The sequence below is a fragment of the Manacus candei genome, unplaced genomic scaffold, assembly GCF_025592945.1.
Source record: "Manacus candei isolate 608988 ecotype Guabito, Panama unplaced genomic scaffold, ASM2559294v1 h1tg000042l, whole genome shotgun sequence".
NCBI lineage: Eukaryota > Metazoa > Chordata > Aves > Passeriformes > Pipridae > Manacus > Manacus candei.
This window is the reverse complement of record NW_026138090.1, coordinates 3,268,018-3,283,928: the sequence shown is the minus strand read 5'-3', so window position 1 is coordinate 3,283,928 and position 15,911 is coordinate 3,268,018. Positions and strand designations below refer to the sequence as shown.

The window sequence follows — 15,911 nt, the reverse complement described above, 5'->3', positions numbered from 1 at the left end:
TAACTCAATGAGACCGTGAAGATGAGTGTCCTGCAAGAAACTTTTCCCATATTATATTTACTGTGTGAAACAATTTTGCATAGGCACTGCACCACAGCCTTTATGAGGATCCAAGTTCTTTTAATAGTCATGTTATACTGAGCTCAATGATGTAGGAATCTTGAATTTAGTTGACTTTTTAATTAAATAGTGATTTGCGTGTATTACAGTTATTCCTGCAAATGTTTCAGGATAAAGAGCCTCAAATTCTTCACAGTGCACTGGCTAATTCTCCCTGGGGCAAGAATACAGCAAGTAGGGAGGGTTTTTAAGCAAGTGCTGTGTTTTGAAATAGAATTTATGAGAAATGACAATAGAGCATACCAAGAAATTTTGAACATAACAATTCTTTGGGCAGTTCAGCTTTGTAGGAAAGATTTTTAGTCTTATTATGGTCAATTTTTGCCACTTGTTTTTTTTCTTTTTTTCCCCAATGAAAAATTGATTGCCAGGCTTTATCCAATTTGTAACTGTGAAGAATTGAATTGATCCTCTGGAATTTAGAGTTCTGGGGTGCTGGTGTATCAGGGCTGCTGATCATTGCACTAAACATCTTCCATCCTCAACTGAGGGTGCAGAGGATAGAGGAGGCTTTAGATTTCTTAAATTTAAGCCAAACTAGAAGCAGGAAAGTGCTGTGATTTGAGCCAGCAGGGAACATACTTGGGATTTAAATACACGTATAAGAAAAGAGTAAATCTGATGAGTGGCTAATATAAGAATGTCTTTCCTCGTGATTGTATTGAACAAATACATCAAAGTGATGTTTAAAGATTTAAACAGCAGCAGTGGGTAGGTGACTGTAAGCTTGTTAAGTCTTAGGCTTTTCAATTCATTTAAGCTACCACTGTTACTCGAGGAAGCTAATTACAACACAGCTTAATGGTCAAAACCATAGATCTGCATATTTAATGTTCTGAAGGGACAGGTATTTATGCATTTAAGATCATTATTTTAAGTTATCTTGAAACATTCATGAAACCCTGTGTTAGCCATCGTGGGGGATTTAAAGATGTAAAATCCATTCATCCCTTAAAATGCAACTTAAAGAATTTCATTTTCTATCAAGACCTTGTTTTTCAAAATGAAATCTTGTTTCTTTGATCTCACAACCATTCTCACCAGACAGTGGGAATAGTCCAGATGGAAAGATGGGAAGACAACTTTGGGCTGGTGTTGCAGATCAGCACCAGTGAGGACCATGGGTAGAGGTCCTGAGTTCAGTCAGACCTTGGAAGGAAGTAAGCCTGAGATTCCAGTGAGATGGCTTTGAATTCTCTTGCTACAATTCCCAGCGTTCACCTGATTGGAACTGGCATTTGGACTTGCAGTGTTTTGCAGCTCCCAAACCTTGTGACAGGATCTTCACCCCTTTCTCTCAGTGCTGTAACTCCAGAGCTGCTTGGCAGTGGCAGAGCCCTGAGCTGCTGTTGGGATGCAGTGTGGGCTGCCCAGCCTGGAGCTGGAGGCTCCTGCCTTCCTGCCAAAGGCACCGACCAGGGGAGTGATTCTTGATCCCTGGCTGATGCAACAGGTGACTTTGCCTAGTTTGGGTTTTTCGTTAGTGTGGACAGTAGAGTGTTAAGATTTCGTTTCTGGTTATTGAAACCTTATTTCCATGAGTTCAGTTAAAAGCATCCCTGTGACTCCTCTTTTGGATAACCAAGGACTGTGTGGTTCCAAGCTAATTACGTTAATCAGGTCTGTTCTCTCTGTATCCCCTAAATGAATATTACTTGAGCTATTAAAGGAAAACAGTCATCTTAGGGGCAGGATATTGCTATATTATGTTAATATTGTTTACTACTTCACATTATTATTTGGTGAAGTGTGCAGATGAAAATCTGGAAAAATGCAAGTTTAAATAGACTGGGGATGATGGGAGAAGATTCAACGTTAAAAGAAATAATGAAGGTATAACAATGTTCCATTGGTTAGGCTGGGGAAGGAAGGGGAAGACTTGTCATTATAAAGAAAAAATAGAAGGTGCAATAAAATAACATTGATTAATAGGCATTAATTGATTTTGTGTCTGATCCCACCTAATCATGTAAAAAAAAAATCTGTAAGGTTCTTCTACACAGAAAACACATATGCTAAGGGGAAATGTATTTATTTAAAATACCTTTAGGGGCTTGAGAGAGTTTGTGTGCCCACTGTGCCTTTCCTCAGTCCTTGCAGGATAGATTTGAATATTTAGCTGGGTGAGCACATGGGTGTAGTTGGTGCCATCTCCTTAATTGAGAGGAAGAGCTCCAGGAACTCGGTGCATTCCAGTCCTGTGAGTTACTGAGCAGCCCGGGGCGATTCCCTCAGCTGCTGCTCCTGCAGCATCAAGGGGAATAAAAACATGGGGCTGGCTTCAAGTGCTCCTGTGGAATTCCAGTGGAGGTACATGGAATTAGGGCACAGCTGTGCAGCTCAAGAAATAGCGAGGAATGTGAGCATAACTTTGCTGCTGGATGGATTTCGTGAGGGAGTGCAGTGTCTGCTTCCCAGGGCCTGCCAGGAGGTTCAACCATGCCTTTGCTCTGCATATTGATGGTAACTTGAAAAATTAGCTGGTAAATCATTGCAAAATATTGTGAAAAATAAGATTTGATTAATCTTTCATGTGATCAGCTTCCATGCTGGATCTGCCAAGGATAAGATAGCCTGTCAAGTGGTACCAGTTAAGCAGAGGAGCTGCTGTGTCCAGTGAGTCCCCAGGGATGTGGAGCTGTCCCATCCTTGTCCTATACACTGCTGGCAGCACTGCAGGGAAAGGAGTTATTTGTGTGCACAGCTGGGGGGATCTCAAAGACTGAGGCTGGTGGGGGGTGGGCAGGGCCTGCAACTGTCACTGAACAACTGGAAATTTTAAATGACCTGGAAAGGCTTAGAAATCTTTGTTCATCAAACCAAACAGCAACGACCCCAAGCAGATTGTATTAAGTTGAATTTTTACTTCCCCTTTGTTTCTCCACCTGCCCTTCAAATAAGCTGGATTTTTAGGTCATATTTGGCATACAAAGGACCTGCTTTCAGTTGTTTGGTTTAGTTATATGAGAATGTGGACAATAATTTGTAACATTCCAACCTCAGGTAGTGCTGAATATAGGCTGTTTCTGGTGTGTTAGATGGTAATCAAGAGGTTTTTTGATTTTGATGTTGCTTGCCAAGAAAACTTTTAGATACCTGGAAAGTGCTTCTAAATGCATGGACTGTGCTTTTTGCAGTGCTACTCAAAAGGAACAGTGTTTTGGTTTTAAAATTAGTCCTGGGCTGTGTACTGGAAACTTTGACTTGTGTGTGTGGTCTCTGAAAAGGTGTTGATTGGAGCAAGCTTTTGCACTGGATGAAGTAATTCAAATGGGTTTCTTTATTTAAATATAACTTCTGAATCTGAAATGACACCTTTTAAATGAGATAAATGAGATTGAATATAATTCCAGCCTTTTGCATCAGACTGTGCTTGCATTAACATCTGTGGCCTTCCCCACTGTTCCATCCTGCACAGATTTGATCCAGGTCTAAAATACTGTGGTTTAATGGCCTTGCTGTGGAAGGCTGTAATGGTGTGGGTAGGAGGTTTTTTCCATAATATCAAGGCTCAGTAGGAATTTTTTTAGAGTGTTTCACATGGTTCCTGCTTGTTAGTCCTTTTAAAACACAGTTTTGATGGGTGTGCTATTTATCTGACCTCTGGAGCAGAAGAAGGGTGGTTTTGCTGCTTGCAGATGAGCTGCTGTGTTTTCAGAAGCTTTAAAGGAAGGCTCATTTGGCATCAAAGTGGTCCAGTTACTTTTGATATGAAAAACACAAATCTCTTTGAGAAAAACAGAAGTTGGAGCCCTCAGAATGAAACTGGAGTTAATAGAAAGTCTGATTAAAAAGCCTGAACATGTATCTGTTCCAAGGTTTCTTTTTAAGCTTTCCATTCCTAAACTGCCTTTTTATACTTAGGCTAAGAAGTGTTTAAGGAAAAGAGTTTAAGTTTTAGTACTAATTGGATACGTAGTAACAAATCTGTTTTTTTTTCTTCTTCCTACTTGTTACTGAGAGTGAGTTTTGTAGAGTTTTGAGAAAATGGAAGTTAACTCTCCTAAGTCAAGCAAAGTCTCAGCACCTTTCCTAGAGCACAGTAGTAAAGGAGGAAAACCTTTATTTTTATTGGTCATTCTCCTAATAATGGTATGGTCAAATAAACAGAGTAAAAATCACTTAAGTTTCAGTTCAGTACAGCACAGGGTGCTTTTACAGAAGAAAAAATGAGTCCTTGACTCTTATTAAGCTATGCAATGTTTTTCTTAAGCTATGCAACTATTTTGATTTAGAATCCTAGTTCTGTACTTAAAATATTATGAGTTTGACTTTGTTTGAAAAATAAATTCCGAGGATTTCTGTGTGAATCTTAGTTCTTTATAGTTCAGAATTCTTGTTTGCTAGTTACTATAAATTGCTGCTGTAAATGATGACTTGTAAGAACTTACACAGAAATGATTTTGTGCCAAGCATTAACCAAGACTAACATGAACTTTGTCTTTGTTTTCAGTCCAGAGGAGCTTCCTGTCCACGATGCAGTGATAGAAAAGGTAAGTCCACTGCCTTCCAGGTTTTTTTACCAGGAAATAAAAGTTTACAGATTTTACAGCTTTTTAAAATATAAATCTTGGAGAAACGAGTTGATGAAGCCTTTTATTGATTTGCATTCCCAAGGCAGCACGTTCCAAGTGCTGTAAGAACTGTCGTCCTTGAGGCCACATTAATTTGCCCACAGATCCCTTGGGGCCCCCTCATTGTTACATTTACAACTGGTGCAGGTGGGAGTCCAAAATTCCTCCTGCTGCTGCAGGATTCTGCAAGAGCAGTTTGACAACTGATGGGTTGGGAACGTGGAAAGCAGTAAAAATAATGGGGAACTGAATTGCTGCTTGTCTGGGCCTGGCTACTGTTGGTATTCCCCCTTGGTCAGTCAGGCCTGGTGTTACCTCCAAGGTCCTTCTTGTTGGTCTGTATTAATAATCTGTATAATCAGAAAACTCAAGATAAACTATTTAAAGCTGTATTTTTAAGTTACCCCTCTTGGCTGCACAAATCAGTGGAGTACATGGAAAAGGGATGGGATGACTTGTTCCAAGGCAGCTCAGCTCCTTGAGTATTAAGAGCAGCAAAATAAATTAATTATTGTAAGCTTCAATTATGTCCTGAAACTAGGAAGAGATTCTCTCTGTAGGAGAGTGGAACTTGTGAGTCCCTTTTGTTTTGTGTTGGTTCCTGTGTGTCCCTGCATACACAGCCTGGAATAGTTGTGTTTTCCTGCCATGTTTCATTACATTTAATAACACGGTGAGGGGATGTATAATTTCATTTCCATCAGAAGGGCACAGCAGGGGGCTGAGTCTCTGAGCATAAATATTAGGCAGCTTGCAGTTGCTGTGGTGGGTGTGTTTTGAAGCTCTGATTCACTGTGGCTTTGTAGTTAGCCTTAAATTATTGAGGGAAAATTAGTCCTGGGTCTCTGTCCCATATTGTGTCTGTGCCGGCTCAGACAATGTGTCAGCACAGAAACTGTATTTATTGAGCTGCTGTTAAATTGCAAATCTGGAGTCTTTTTATAACCATCCGGTGATGCTTCTGTGTTAAACTCCTGGTTACACTCCTGATGGTATCCTGACCTCTGCTGGTCTGAGGTTTATCTGCCTCCTGTCAGCAGGATTTTCAGGATACCATTCATGGGATAATTAATGTGTCATGTTAATGCAGGCTAAGACTAAAAGCTTACTGTACAATGCCTTTTGAAGTCACTTGGCAGAACTATTTATGCTTTCTTTTTGCCTTGCTTGTGAATTTTAAAAAATATTCCTAAGCCATGTTTTCATTTCATTTGCAACTTAGGTAAAGGGTTGATATCCTGGTGAATTTTGAATCTTTGTTCACACACACACACACACACACAAAAAAAAGCTTAAGCTGGGTTTTCTGTGTGTATATTTGTTAATTTTTGGTCATAATACCTTTAGTAATTATTACTGTGAGTGTAGAGTAGTTTTGATGCTTCATTACCTTGCTGCACATTTGGTGACTTCAATGCATCAAATCATTGTCCTACATTATGAACTACTTAACCTTGAGATGACTCATCCAGCACATCTGAGATAAAACCAGGGGAGGAAAGATTTTCTGGAGAAGGAAAGGGGAGAGAACTGACCTCAGGAAATCTGGAGTCTGTGTCTCGCTCTGGGTTTGAAGTGTTTTGAAAATGAATGTTTTGTAAGTAATTTTCAGTTTGTTAGGCTTTATCTTTTGTTTATTTGATTGTAAATTCTGTGGTGAACAGTTCAGCAAGTTCTGGTGTTGTCTGAGGCTTCTGCTCTCCAGGCAGGTGCAGTGCTGCACACAAGATGGATGCTTGCCAACTTAACTCCATGGTTTTTTTGCTTTCACTGGTGCATCATTTACTGACATCAAAATAAGAAACCCTCTCTGCTTCAATTAGGGATTCTGTTATTCCCAGTAGCAAAAATGCTTCCAAGTGTAAAATGTACTCAAAAGACAGATAAATGGAATTTTTTTTCTTCTTTTTTGGTGACAACTACATGGAGCTTGCCTGAAAGAGCAGCAGCAGCTCTGAACACTGAGCTGCCTCAGATCTGTCCATGTTTTCAGTGTTGTACCTGTTAGACATGAAAGGGAACATAATCCAGACTGGGAAAGAAAGAGCTAAAAATTTTCAACAACTGAACACAGAAATAATTGCTATTTTGACTACAATAGCATCACTTGAGAATGGGGATAAATTGACACAGAGACATGAAAGCCTGAACAAACATACAATTGAAGTGAGCTCCTGGCTCTAAAGACCAAAAATCTTGAAAGCAGATCAAACATACAAACAAAAAGACTGTGGGAGCAAATAGGGTTTTATTTTTTCTTACCAATTATCTGAACAACCTGTTGAGGGCAGAGACCTTTCCTGACTTCCTGTTATTCCTGCAGTCCAAACTCTGCCTGGAGGACATCTGCTCTTAGAGATGGTAAAAATGCCCATTGCTTAAAGGGCTTACAAGCTGAAGGAGAATCAGCAACAGTGTTGTGAAACTCCTGACATGTGGGAAGCAGTGGGTGTTCTACCCTTCCCCTCTAACCTAACTCTTAAGAAATGGCTTTTACAATTCTTTTCCCTGCAATTTTCTTATATCTGTGTCAGGCTTACATCAGTTGAATTCAAACAAAAACAAGTTGTTTTGGGTTTTTAAGTTATTTCCAGACTGAAGTGTGGTTGGGATGGACCTAAATGGTCATCAAGTGCTACTCCTGCTCATGCAAGGCTTTGGACTCCTGAATTAAAGAAGTTCTTTGCCCATTTTGTTGCATTAATATCCCAGAAAGAATGCAGAAATTCTGATGGATAAAAGCTAGTAGTAAAATTAGTATTCTGTTGAGGTAGTAAGTAATAATTTATATATCCTCCCAAGATTTCAGGCTTTATAAATACTTAATGAAAGTATTAATAAATTTTCAATATCCTGCAGAGCTTTAAAATTAAACTTTTACATTGTTACCAGATTGAATCACTAACCATATGAATATCCTTCCTGTCTTTATTAAACCCTTTACAACAAAACTAAATATTTGTTTATATTCACCTTTGGAGAGAAAGCAATAGCCACACACAGACATTTTTCTGCTTTAACTTTTCCAGTGTGGATCCTCAGCTCCAGAGCACTATGAAAGAGTTGGAATAGTGTCATTAAAAGAAATGTAAAACCACATAGTTAATAGTTAACTTTGTAACATAATCAGAGACACTTGTGAAATGTAAAACTGGGCTGTAAAAATGATACTAAAAATCTTATTGTTGGAACCAACAAAATACAGATTTTTGTCTGTGTAGAGCCAAAGTGCCTTGAAATTCCATGAACAAAGGTAGCTAATTCCAAGGGCTTGTTTGGTTCCCAAATTCTAGAAGTTGATGGCAACTGTACCAATATTTTCATAGACAGAGTGGCAATCTCTAAGGTAGTAGGGTTGTCCCATGCTTTTAAAGCTGTATATAATAAAACTGAAGTGTGGAATTCACATATTTATGATTGTTACACATTATACTACTTAATATAATGATTTATTTTGAGAAGATGGGGCTTGCTTTGTTTTGAATTCTCGTTCTATCACCCTGTAACTGAAATATTCTTGCCAGTACTACAATTCAAACAAACAGATCTTCAGAAGAAATCCCTGATGTTAAAATACAGGAAAATTTAGGTAAAAATGTACCAAACCAAGGAAGAGAATTATGGCAAGGCTTTGCAACTCTTAATGTCCAGAATTAGAGCTTATTCCCCCTTCTGCTCCTGCACTGTTGCTCTTGTGTGCATTTGTTTTTGTTCCTCTATTTTGTTCCCTTTTAAAGTTGTGCTTTTTAAGAAGGGGTGGTTTGTGTGGTCACTGGCAAACAGAAGCTGGTTATGTTTAGGGCAGGTCTGGGTAAAGAAGATCATTTCAGAGGCAACTGATTTTTAAATGGCTTCAGCAGAAATTATTTGCCTGAAAACCTACTGAGTATAAAAACAAATGGAAGGCTTTTTTACCTGTCAAAAATGTGTAGAGAAGAAACTTTATAAATTTGTACTTCTTCTTACAAAATACAGTTCTTCCATAGTGCTGAAAATAAGGGTTTCTGCTTATTTTCAGTTGGTTGTTTTAAGTGAACTGATGTTACTCTTTGCTGTTCTTAGATGACTGGATAAAAAGTTGATGATGCTCTGTTAAACTTTTTCTGAAGGTTTTTAGAAAAACATTAATAATTTAAAATGTATTCATTTTGAAAATACTGAACATTTCTAATTCCTTTTCAGCAAAAGCACCTTGAAATTGAAAGAACAACAAAATGGCTCAAGATGCTGAAAAGCTGGGAAAAATACAAGAATAGTGAAAAGGTAAAGTTCTGCATGGCTTTGTCACTGGCTGTCATTTCTGAATGGTTGTGTACCCTGAAATTAGATTGCCTGTGTTTGATACCTGAAAAACCCAAACCCCACAGTGAAAGAAAAAGGCTTTTTATTCTTCCAAAAAGCAAAATACATAATAGCCCAATGGTAATAATAATGACCCAACAAAAGTGGTGGTCAAATGCAAGGAATTGTGTTCCCTTTGTTCATGTCTGCAAAACAGTCTGTGGAGAGAGTGGGTTGTGTCAGGTGGGCCATTAAACACCAAGTACTTTTACTTGCTTTAAAAGCTGGGCAGGGACTTTCATGTGCATAGTTTATTTGCTGCAGTTGTAGTCATGATCATGTTAAAATTACAGAAAATTTTCAGCTGGGAAAAACTTGCTGGAGAGGCTGCATTCCCAACACTGTGTTCTGGGGAGGTTTTCATAGCTGGTCTTGTGGCTGTTTGGTGACTAATGCACAGAATATGGAGTTCCCAAGTTCAGATTTCCTCTGCTTCTCAGTAGGGCTTAAAATTTGCATTTTCTGCTGGGGACTCTGTGTGTATATTCTGATGCTGCTGATCCAGCTGTGGACTTGAGGACACCAGTTACCCACCCCAGGTTCCTGCAGATGACTGGCCTGCAGTGTTGCTTTACTCCCTTACTGACCTTCAGCAAATTATCTGTGCAAAGTTGAAAGCTTTAAAGGGAGAGATTGAGCCCAGAATCCTTGTTAGCCTGCTGGGCAGGGAGCTGAGATACTACGAGTTAAGCACAGGGAGAAATTCTCTTGGCATGTCCCCTCATCCTGTCTGCTCACTGCCTGTGTTTTGGATACCAGTAGCTGTGTTTGCACTTTGCTTTTGTTAAAAACCACAGCCAGTGGTTGATGTTTTTCAGGGTATAGCCAAGAAGCCATTTTAAAAGTCCATTTTATTAAAATGTGACGTGAATCCATGAAAATTATTATTTGTTGCTGAAGTTTTTCTTACGGTCCTGCTTTCTGTCCTGTCATCTTCTCTGGAAGGAGAAACTACAGGTCATAACACCTGTGACTTTGTTTCTTTACTGTGGCAATAAGGTGATTTGAAGATCAAATATGTATCCAAATCCAAAGGGATGATAAAAAAAATGAAATCTGTGTAACAGCTACTTTGTTTGCAAAGAGAATGTTAAATATGACCTTTCAGGTAACACAGTGACAACTCCAGCAGTGGTTGTGCTCTTCAGCCATGGGTGATGTGGGTCCATGATACACTGACTTAGGTGAATAATCCTCTCCTCACCAGGCATGCAGAAGGTGCAGCAGACCAGCTGAGCAGAAAGAGTTTCAGTTCATGTAACAAATTATAGGCTGAACTATAAATAGTGGCAGGAATAATTCAATATGTTCATAAAGGGATGAACTTTGCTTGAGGCTAGGAAAAATTCTCACTCATTGTTGAACTCTAGTGGAGCACATGAGATTTGAAAAACAAGGGTGTTTTCCTTATTCTTTCTCACATCTCGTGTGGTAAGTGAACCAGAACATACAGAACAAAGAATCAAAGCCAGACATTATTTGTCACTGCTCTTTATGAAAAACCTGGCCACATTCTTAGGGTTGTCCAAAACTCACAATTAAAGACAGTTTTTATCTGGAGGTGTGTTGGAAGAGTGCACCAGTTTTCCTCACTCACGTTCTTGCAGCACAGAAGCAACAGTCACAAGAACAGTTCCTGGCTCTTCTGTCTTCACTTGACTGGATAAAGTGGTTAATGTTAGAGGAACAAACTGCTCAAGAAAATGAACAGCCTGTGTGTTAGACTCACTTCACCTGACACTGCCATGGTTTCTGTGCAGTCAAGCTGCTCCTGAAATCAGTGTTCTTTAGAAATAGCACTGAAGGGAACATTGCAGGAGCAACAACAGTAATAATGTAGGATTATAGAATGTAATTGTAGTGATGACTTGGTTTTGGAAAATGGCATATTTGAGAGGTGCTTGTGACCTTAAAAAGAGAACAAGGGAGACTTAAAGATGGTCCCAGGGATACAGCAGGTATGTACAAAATACAGGACTTACTTCAGACAACCTGTTTGCAATGAACCTTCATAATTTACAGCTGAGAGAGTTTTGCCTTGGAGGAGTCTATTCATAGTGTACACATACTGTAAATGAACCCATATATTTGGTTACATTATCCCAAACTGTCATAGGCTTAATTGCAAAATATAGTTTTCATTTAATACTCTTGCAGAGCTGCCTATAGGCTGCTGCCTTATTTTTTTCTCCTGTAACTTCACAAGAAGAATTAATGAGAAAACATTAACACATGTTAATGTGTGCACGTGAGGTGGTTCTCTTTACATCTTTCCCTGACCTTTCTGGAAGAAGAATATCTCAAGAAAGAGATGAGGGCTCTGGGAACCTCACATGGTTTGATCATGGACATACCTATAGGAGCTTGCCTTGCTGACCTTATGTCCTTGTCCAGTCTCTCTGTATTCCTCCCCAGGCTGCCTGTCCTTGCTTCCCCCACACCCCACAGGTTTCCTTTTTCTGTTTGAGGTGGTCCATGCACTCCTTATTCACTCACAGAGGCCTCCTGGTGCTTTTGCCTCACTTCCTCTTTGTGTATAAAACTCCTTGATTCCTGTGTGATTATTTAGGCATCTTTTTCAGTGAAGTCATCGTGATTCTTACAGACACCAGTGTCTGAAGTGTGTAACTGCCCTTGTGTCTTTGTGTGATTGATATTTGTCAAAACAAAGCTTTCATCTCCCCATCAGTCACTTCTTATGCAGGAAGTGTCACAGAGCAGCAAAGTTTGTGTTTCAGTGTGGTTTTCTCTAGCTTGTGCTTTTATTTCCTATTTGTATTCTACTGCTCAGTAGTCCAGGGTACAATCAACCACCCACAGATAGTAAATCCTTCCTGGCTTAGTATGATCATAACTTTCAGGAAAGATTAAATAAAACTGTTATATGTTGTATTCCCATTTGAGTATTTCCACCAAAGTATTTCTGTCTTTCCCTGTCTTTCCCTGTCTACCTTCATCTGTCTGTGATTGAAGTTGCCTAAATTGAGAGGGAAAGGAAGAAGAGAAACAATCAGGGTAGCTGCCATTTCCAGCTGTTCTGGCATTCACACAGAGTGTAATAATCAAGTCTCCACTTCGTTTGGAGTCTGAACACAGAACCTTAATGAAGAACCCTCTTCGCATTCCTGGGAATTTTTGAATGAGGTGGAGCAACTGTTGTATTTGCAGTCTTTCTTCCTTTTATGCAACCCAATGAAGTTGAAGAACCTCTAAAGGCAGCAGGCTTTATAAATATATTTTCATTATAAATATACTTTCTTGTGAGACTTCAGATTTTAATTCCTATGCTTGTCATCACTGATTCTTTTTGAGCTGCTTGTGCAGCTCTTCCTGACACAGCTGAGAAAGTTTGATTTTTAAGAATACCAGTTTTACATCTTTCAGGAGCAGTGATGACACTTCCACTCTTCAGGCTGATGCTGTGTGACAGTGGCCTCATTTCTTGTCCAGGAGCCTGCTGGGTTCATAAGCTGGAGAGATTGGGGCAGGGGAAGGAAGGGGAGGTTCTATGTTTTCCAGGTTTTCTTCATGGAGGCAACATTGAATGTTGGAAGTTATGGACTTCATTATTTGAGATGATAGCTAGTTTGGAGTATTTAAAATTTGAGAGGGTTTATTTCCTTTTGATTTGTAAGGATTTTAGTTAATTCTGTATATTCTGTAAGTTTACAAGTGTGATTTCTTTTTGCATTAGAAGAAGCTCCTTTTGAATTCCCAAATGGTAGGACCTCATCTAGTCTCCATTTGTCATATCCACTTCAGGATCAACAATATTAGTAATAATAGCAAGAGTTTATGACAATTGTACTTGGCTGAATATCATCTTAGATGTGATACAGAACTCGAACCTGTATTTTTTTGTATCCTGTGTTTATACAGTTACATGTATCAAGGATTACTTTCTTTTTTCTGTGCCCTATGCTGATGGAAACATCCCAGATCCCATATCCCCATTCTTGGAATGCTTTTATAGGTGTACATTTTTATCTGAACTCCAGGTTTATATACTTGTGTTTTGTTTTGAGCTACTATCTTAAGGAGGCCTAATTTTAAGGAATTTGTTGAAGATTGACTCGTTATTTCATCTTCCCAGAAGCAAAAGAAAAGAAACAAGTTTCTGAATTTTCTACTTTCTATTTTAATTATTAATTCAGAGAGAGCAGAAGAGTAGATTAGGGTTCTGCAAGTATATAGAGCCAATCAGTATTTCTCAACAGAGTTTTCAACCTTGTGTTACATAAGGAAGTAAAAGCCAGCAGAGGGCACTAGTATGGTGCTTATGGTAAAGAGATTGTTAGCTAATAATCAGTTTGCTCATTTATATTTTGGTGACTGAATGGTTATAAGAAGTGAATTCTGCTGTGAAGTGTGTGTGGGTTCCCCCCCTCACTCCCCAGGATGTAGCACAGCAGTGTCATTTGCACAGAACTGCAGCACCAGGAAGGGTCACGGAAAGGCTGAGGCTGGAAGGGACCTCTGGAGGTGCCTGGTCCAGCCCCCTGCTCAAGCAGGTCCCCCACAGCAGCTGCCCAGGACCATGTCCTGATGGCTTTTGAGTGTCTCCAAGGAAGGAGGCTCCACAACCTCCCTGGGTGACCTGTGCCAGCACTTGGTCACCCTCACAGTGAAAAAGCGTTTGCTGATGTTCAGAGGGAATCTCCCGTGTTTGTTTGTGCCCATTGTCTCTGGTCCTGTCACTGGGCACCCCTGAACAGAGCCTGGTCCTGTCCTCTTTGCACCTTCCCTTAGGTATTTACACACACTGATGGGATCCCCTGAGCCTCCTGTTCCAGGCTGAACAGCCCCAGCTCTCTCAGCCTTTCCTCACAGCAGAGCTGATCAAGTCCCTTCATCTCTGTAGCCCTTTGCAATTTGTCCATGTCTGCCCTGTACTGGTGAGCCCCAAACTGGACACAGTGCTCCAGGTGTGGCCTCACCACTGCTGAGTGGAGGGGACCTGCTGGCAATCACAGAATCACAGAATGGTTTGGGTGGGAAGGGACCTTAAAGATCATCCCATTCCAACTCCTCTGCCATGCACAGGGACACCTTCCACTAGATCAGGTTACTGAGTAGAGGGAAAGGATCAACTCCCTTGACCTACTGGGAATTCTTTTGTCTGACACTGCCCAGGATACCCTTAGTCATCTTTGCTTCCAGGGCACTGTGCTGGCTCCTGCTCAACTTGGTGTCCACCAAGACCCACAGGTCCTTTTCTGCTTCCCAGCTGGGTGACCCCCAGCACGTTCTGGTGCCTGGGGCTGTTCCTTCTCAGGTGCAGGACTTTGCACCTCTCCTTGTTGAACTCCAAGAGGTTCCTGTCAACCCCTTTCTCCAGCTTGCTGAGGTCACTCTGGGTGGCAGCACAACCCTCTGGTGTGTCAACCACTCAGGTTTTTGTTGTATATGAAATGTTTCACAGTTGTTTCCATGTTATTGTCTGTGCAGTGGAACCTATGCCATGAAAGGTTCTGTTCTTGAGTGACTTTTCTCTCTCCTATATCAGATAGACAGTGAAAGTCTTTGGTCTTGTGTTCTCTGAGTCTCTAGGCAGGATCTGGTAATGACTTGGGATGACTGAGAGCTTTTTCTCTGCCTCAATAAAAGAGTAGTTGGAATAGCAGAGTCAGCTGAAGACAGATCTAAAATGGTTTGTAAGAAGCTGTGACTGTTATTTGGGTTTATTCTGTCAGGTAGTGCAATAATTCAGAATTTACCTACTGAAAATGTTTGCTTTCCTCCTGGGGTTTTTTTGGCATATCTGTAGTAGGCTGCTGGACTCTCTGTCCTTTCCACTCTTTTTAAAGTTATATTTGCAAACTCACTTTTCAAACTTTTCTGTAAAAAGCACCTCCACAGTTCTGTCAGTTTTTACCTACTGCTGCAAGGGCTCTTGTAGTGTTTGGCTGTTTCAATCCAGGCACCACAGAAGATGGGAAAACTGTAAATACCATAGACACCTCTGAAACTGGTGGTTCTTCTCCTTCAGGTTTATCTCCCCCAAAAAACCCCTGGAACAACCCCACACCTTGGATGGTTTGAATTATTTTGATTCTTATTTGAATAAGAAGCTATTGTTACAAGGGCTTATTTCTGGCCTTTCATATCCACCTGATCTTCTCCCAAAACATTAATTTACAACAACAGTAATCCTGAGAATTTATTCTTCAACCAGTTTTCTTCATTAATAAACTTTTGTTCTTGAAGACATTTGAAAACAAGTTACAAAATTATAGTTAACTGACAAAAATGTTTGTTGTGAAGGTGCTCTGTTGCTGTACCATGGGGCTGAGGGATAAAACCACCTGTCACTGGGGACAAGATCACTGCTTTTTTTCTCGTTTGGCTTTCACAAGACTGAATTTTCTCCCACAGGCAGTTACCCCTGTGTCTGGGCTGACACACACTGAATTCTCAGTGTGACCTGAGCTCTGGATATCCATCTACAGAGGAGCTGCTTTGTAGCTCTGTATGTTCTTTATCCTTACAGAAGAAACTGTACTGACATAGTTGTGCTCACAGTACAAGTGTTGCTGCTTTAGCATTCTTAGCATTAAAGCAGCAAAGTTTTCTTTATAAAGCACAACATTTTTTTTTTGTGGACAGCCTCCAGGATTGTTGTTGTCTCTTATACAAGTTTAAAAGTTTCATTTGAAAAGGAACAAGGGAAAAAAGTCATGACCTTACTTGTGCAAGACTTCTGGATTTTAAAATCCAGGCACAAATCCTTGCTGGCATTAAAGACACCTTTAAAGATCTGATATATCCCAAGCAGCAGGAGGTTTGCAAATTTACTGCAACGAGGGGTTCATTAATTTTCCAAAACTGGAGATGTGAAATACGTGAAAAGAAAAACGATCCTGTCTTTGAGGAGGA

General features: G+C 40.0%; 1 protein-coding gene across 8 annotated transcripts in view; it reads left to right on the top strand.

The window, feature by feature from the left end:
• The window catches only part of USP6NL (USP6 N-terminal like), a 138,189-nt gene that overhangs the window by 90,692 nt on the left and 31,586 nt on the right, over positions 1 to 15,911 (top strand). For all 8 annotated transcript variants that reach the window (XM_051795159.1, XM_051795162.1, XM_051795164.1 and 5 more), the window contains 2 exons: positions 4,574 to 4,613; positions 8,877 to 8,957. In XM_051795159.1, coding sequence (XP_051651119.1) covers positions 4,574 to 4,613; positions 8,877 to 8,957 — 121 coding nt within the window. The remainder of the gene's footprint in view (positions 1 to 4,573; positions 4,614 to 8,876; positions 8,958 to 15,911) is intronic.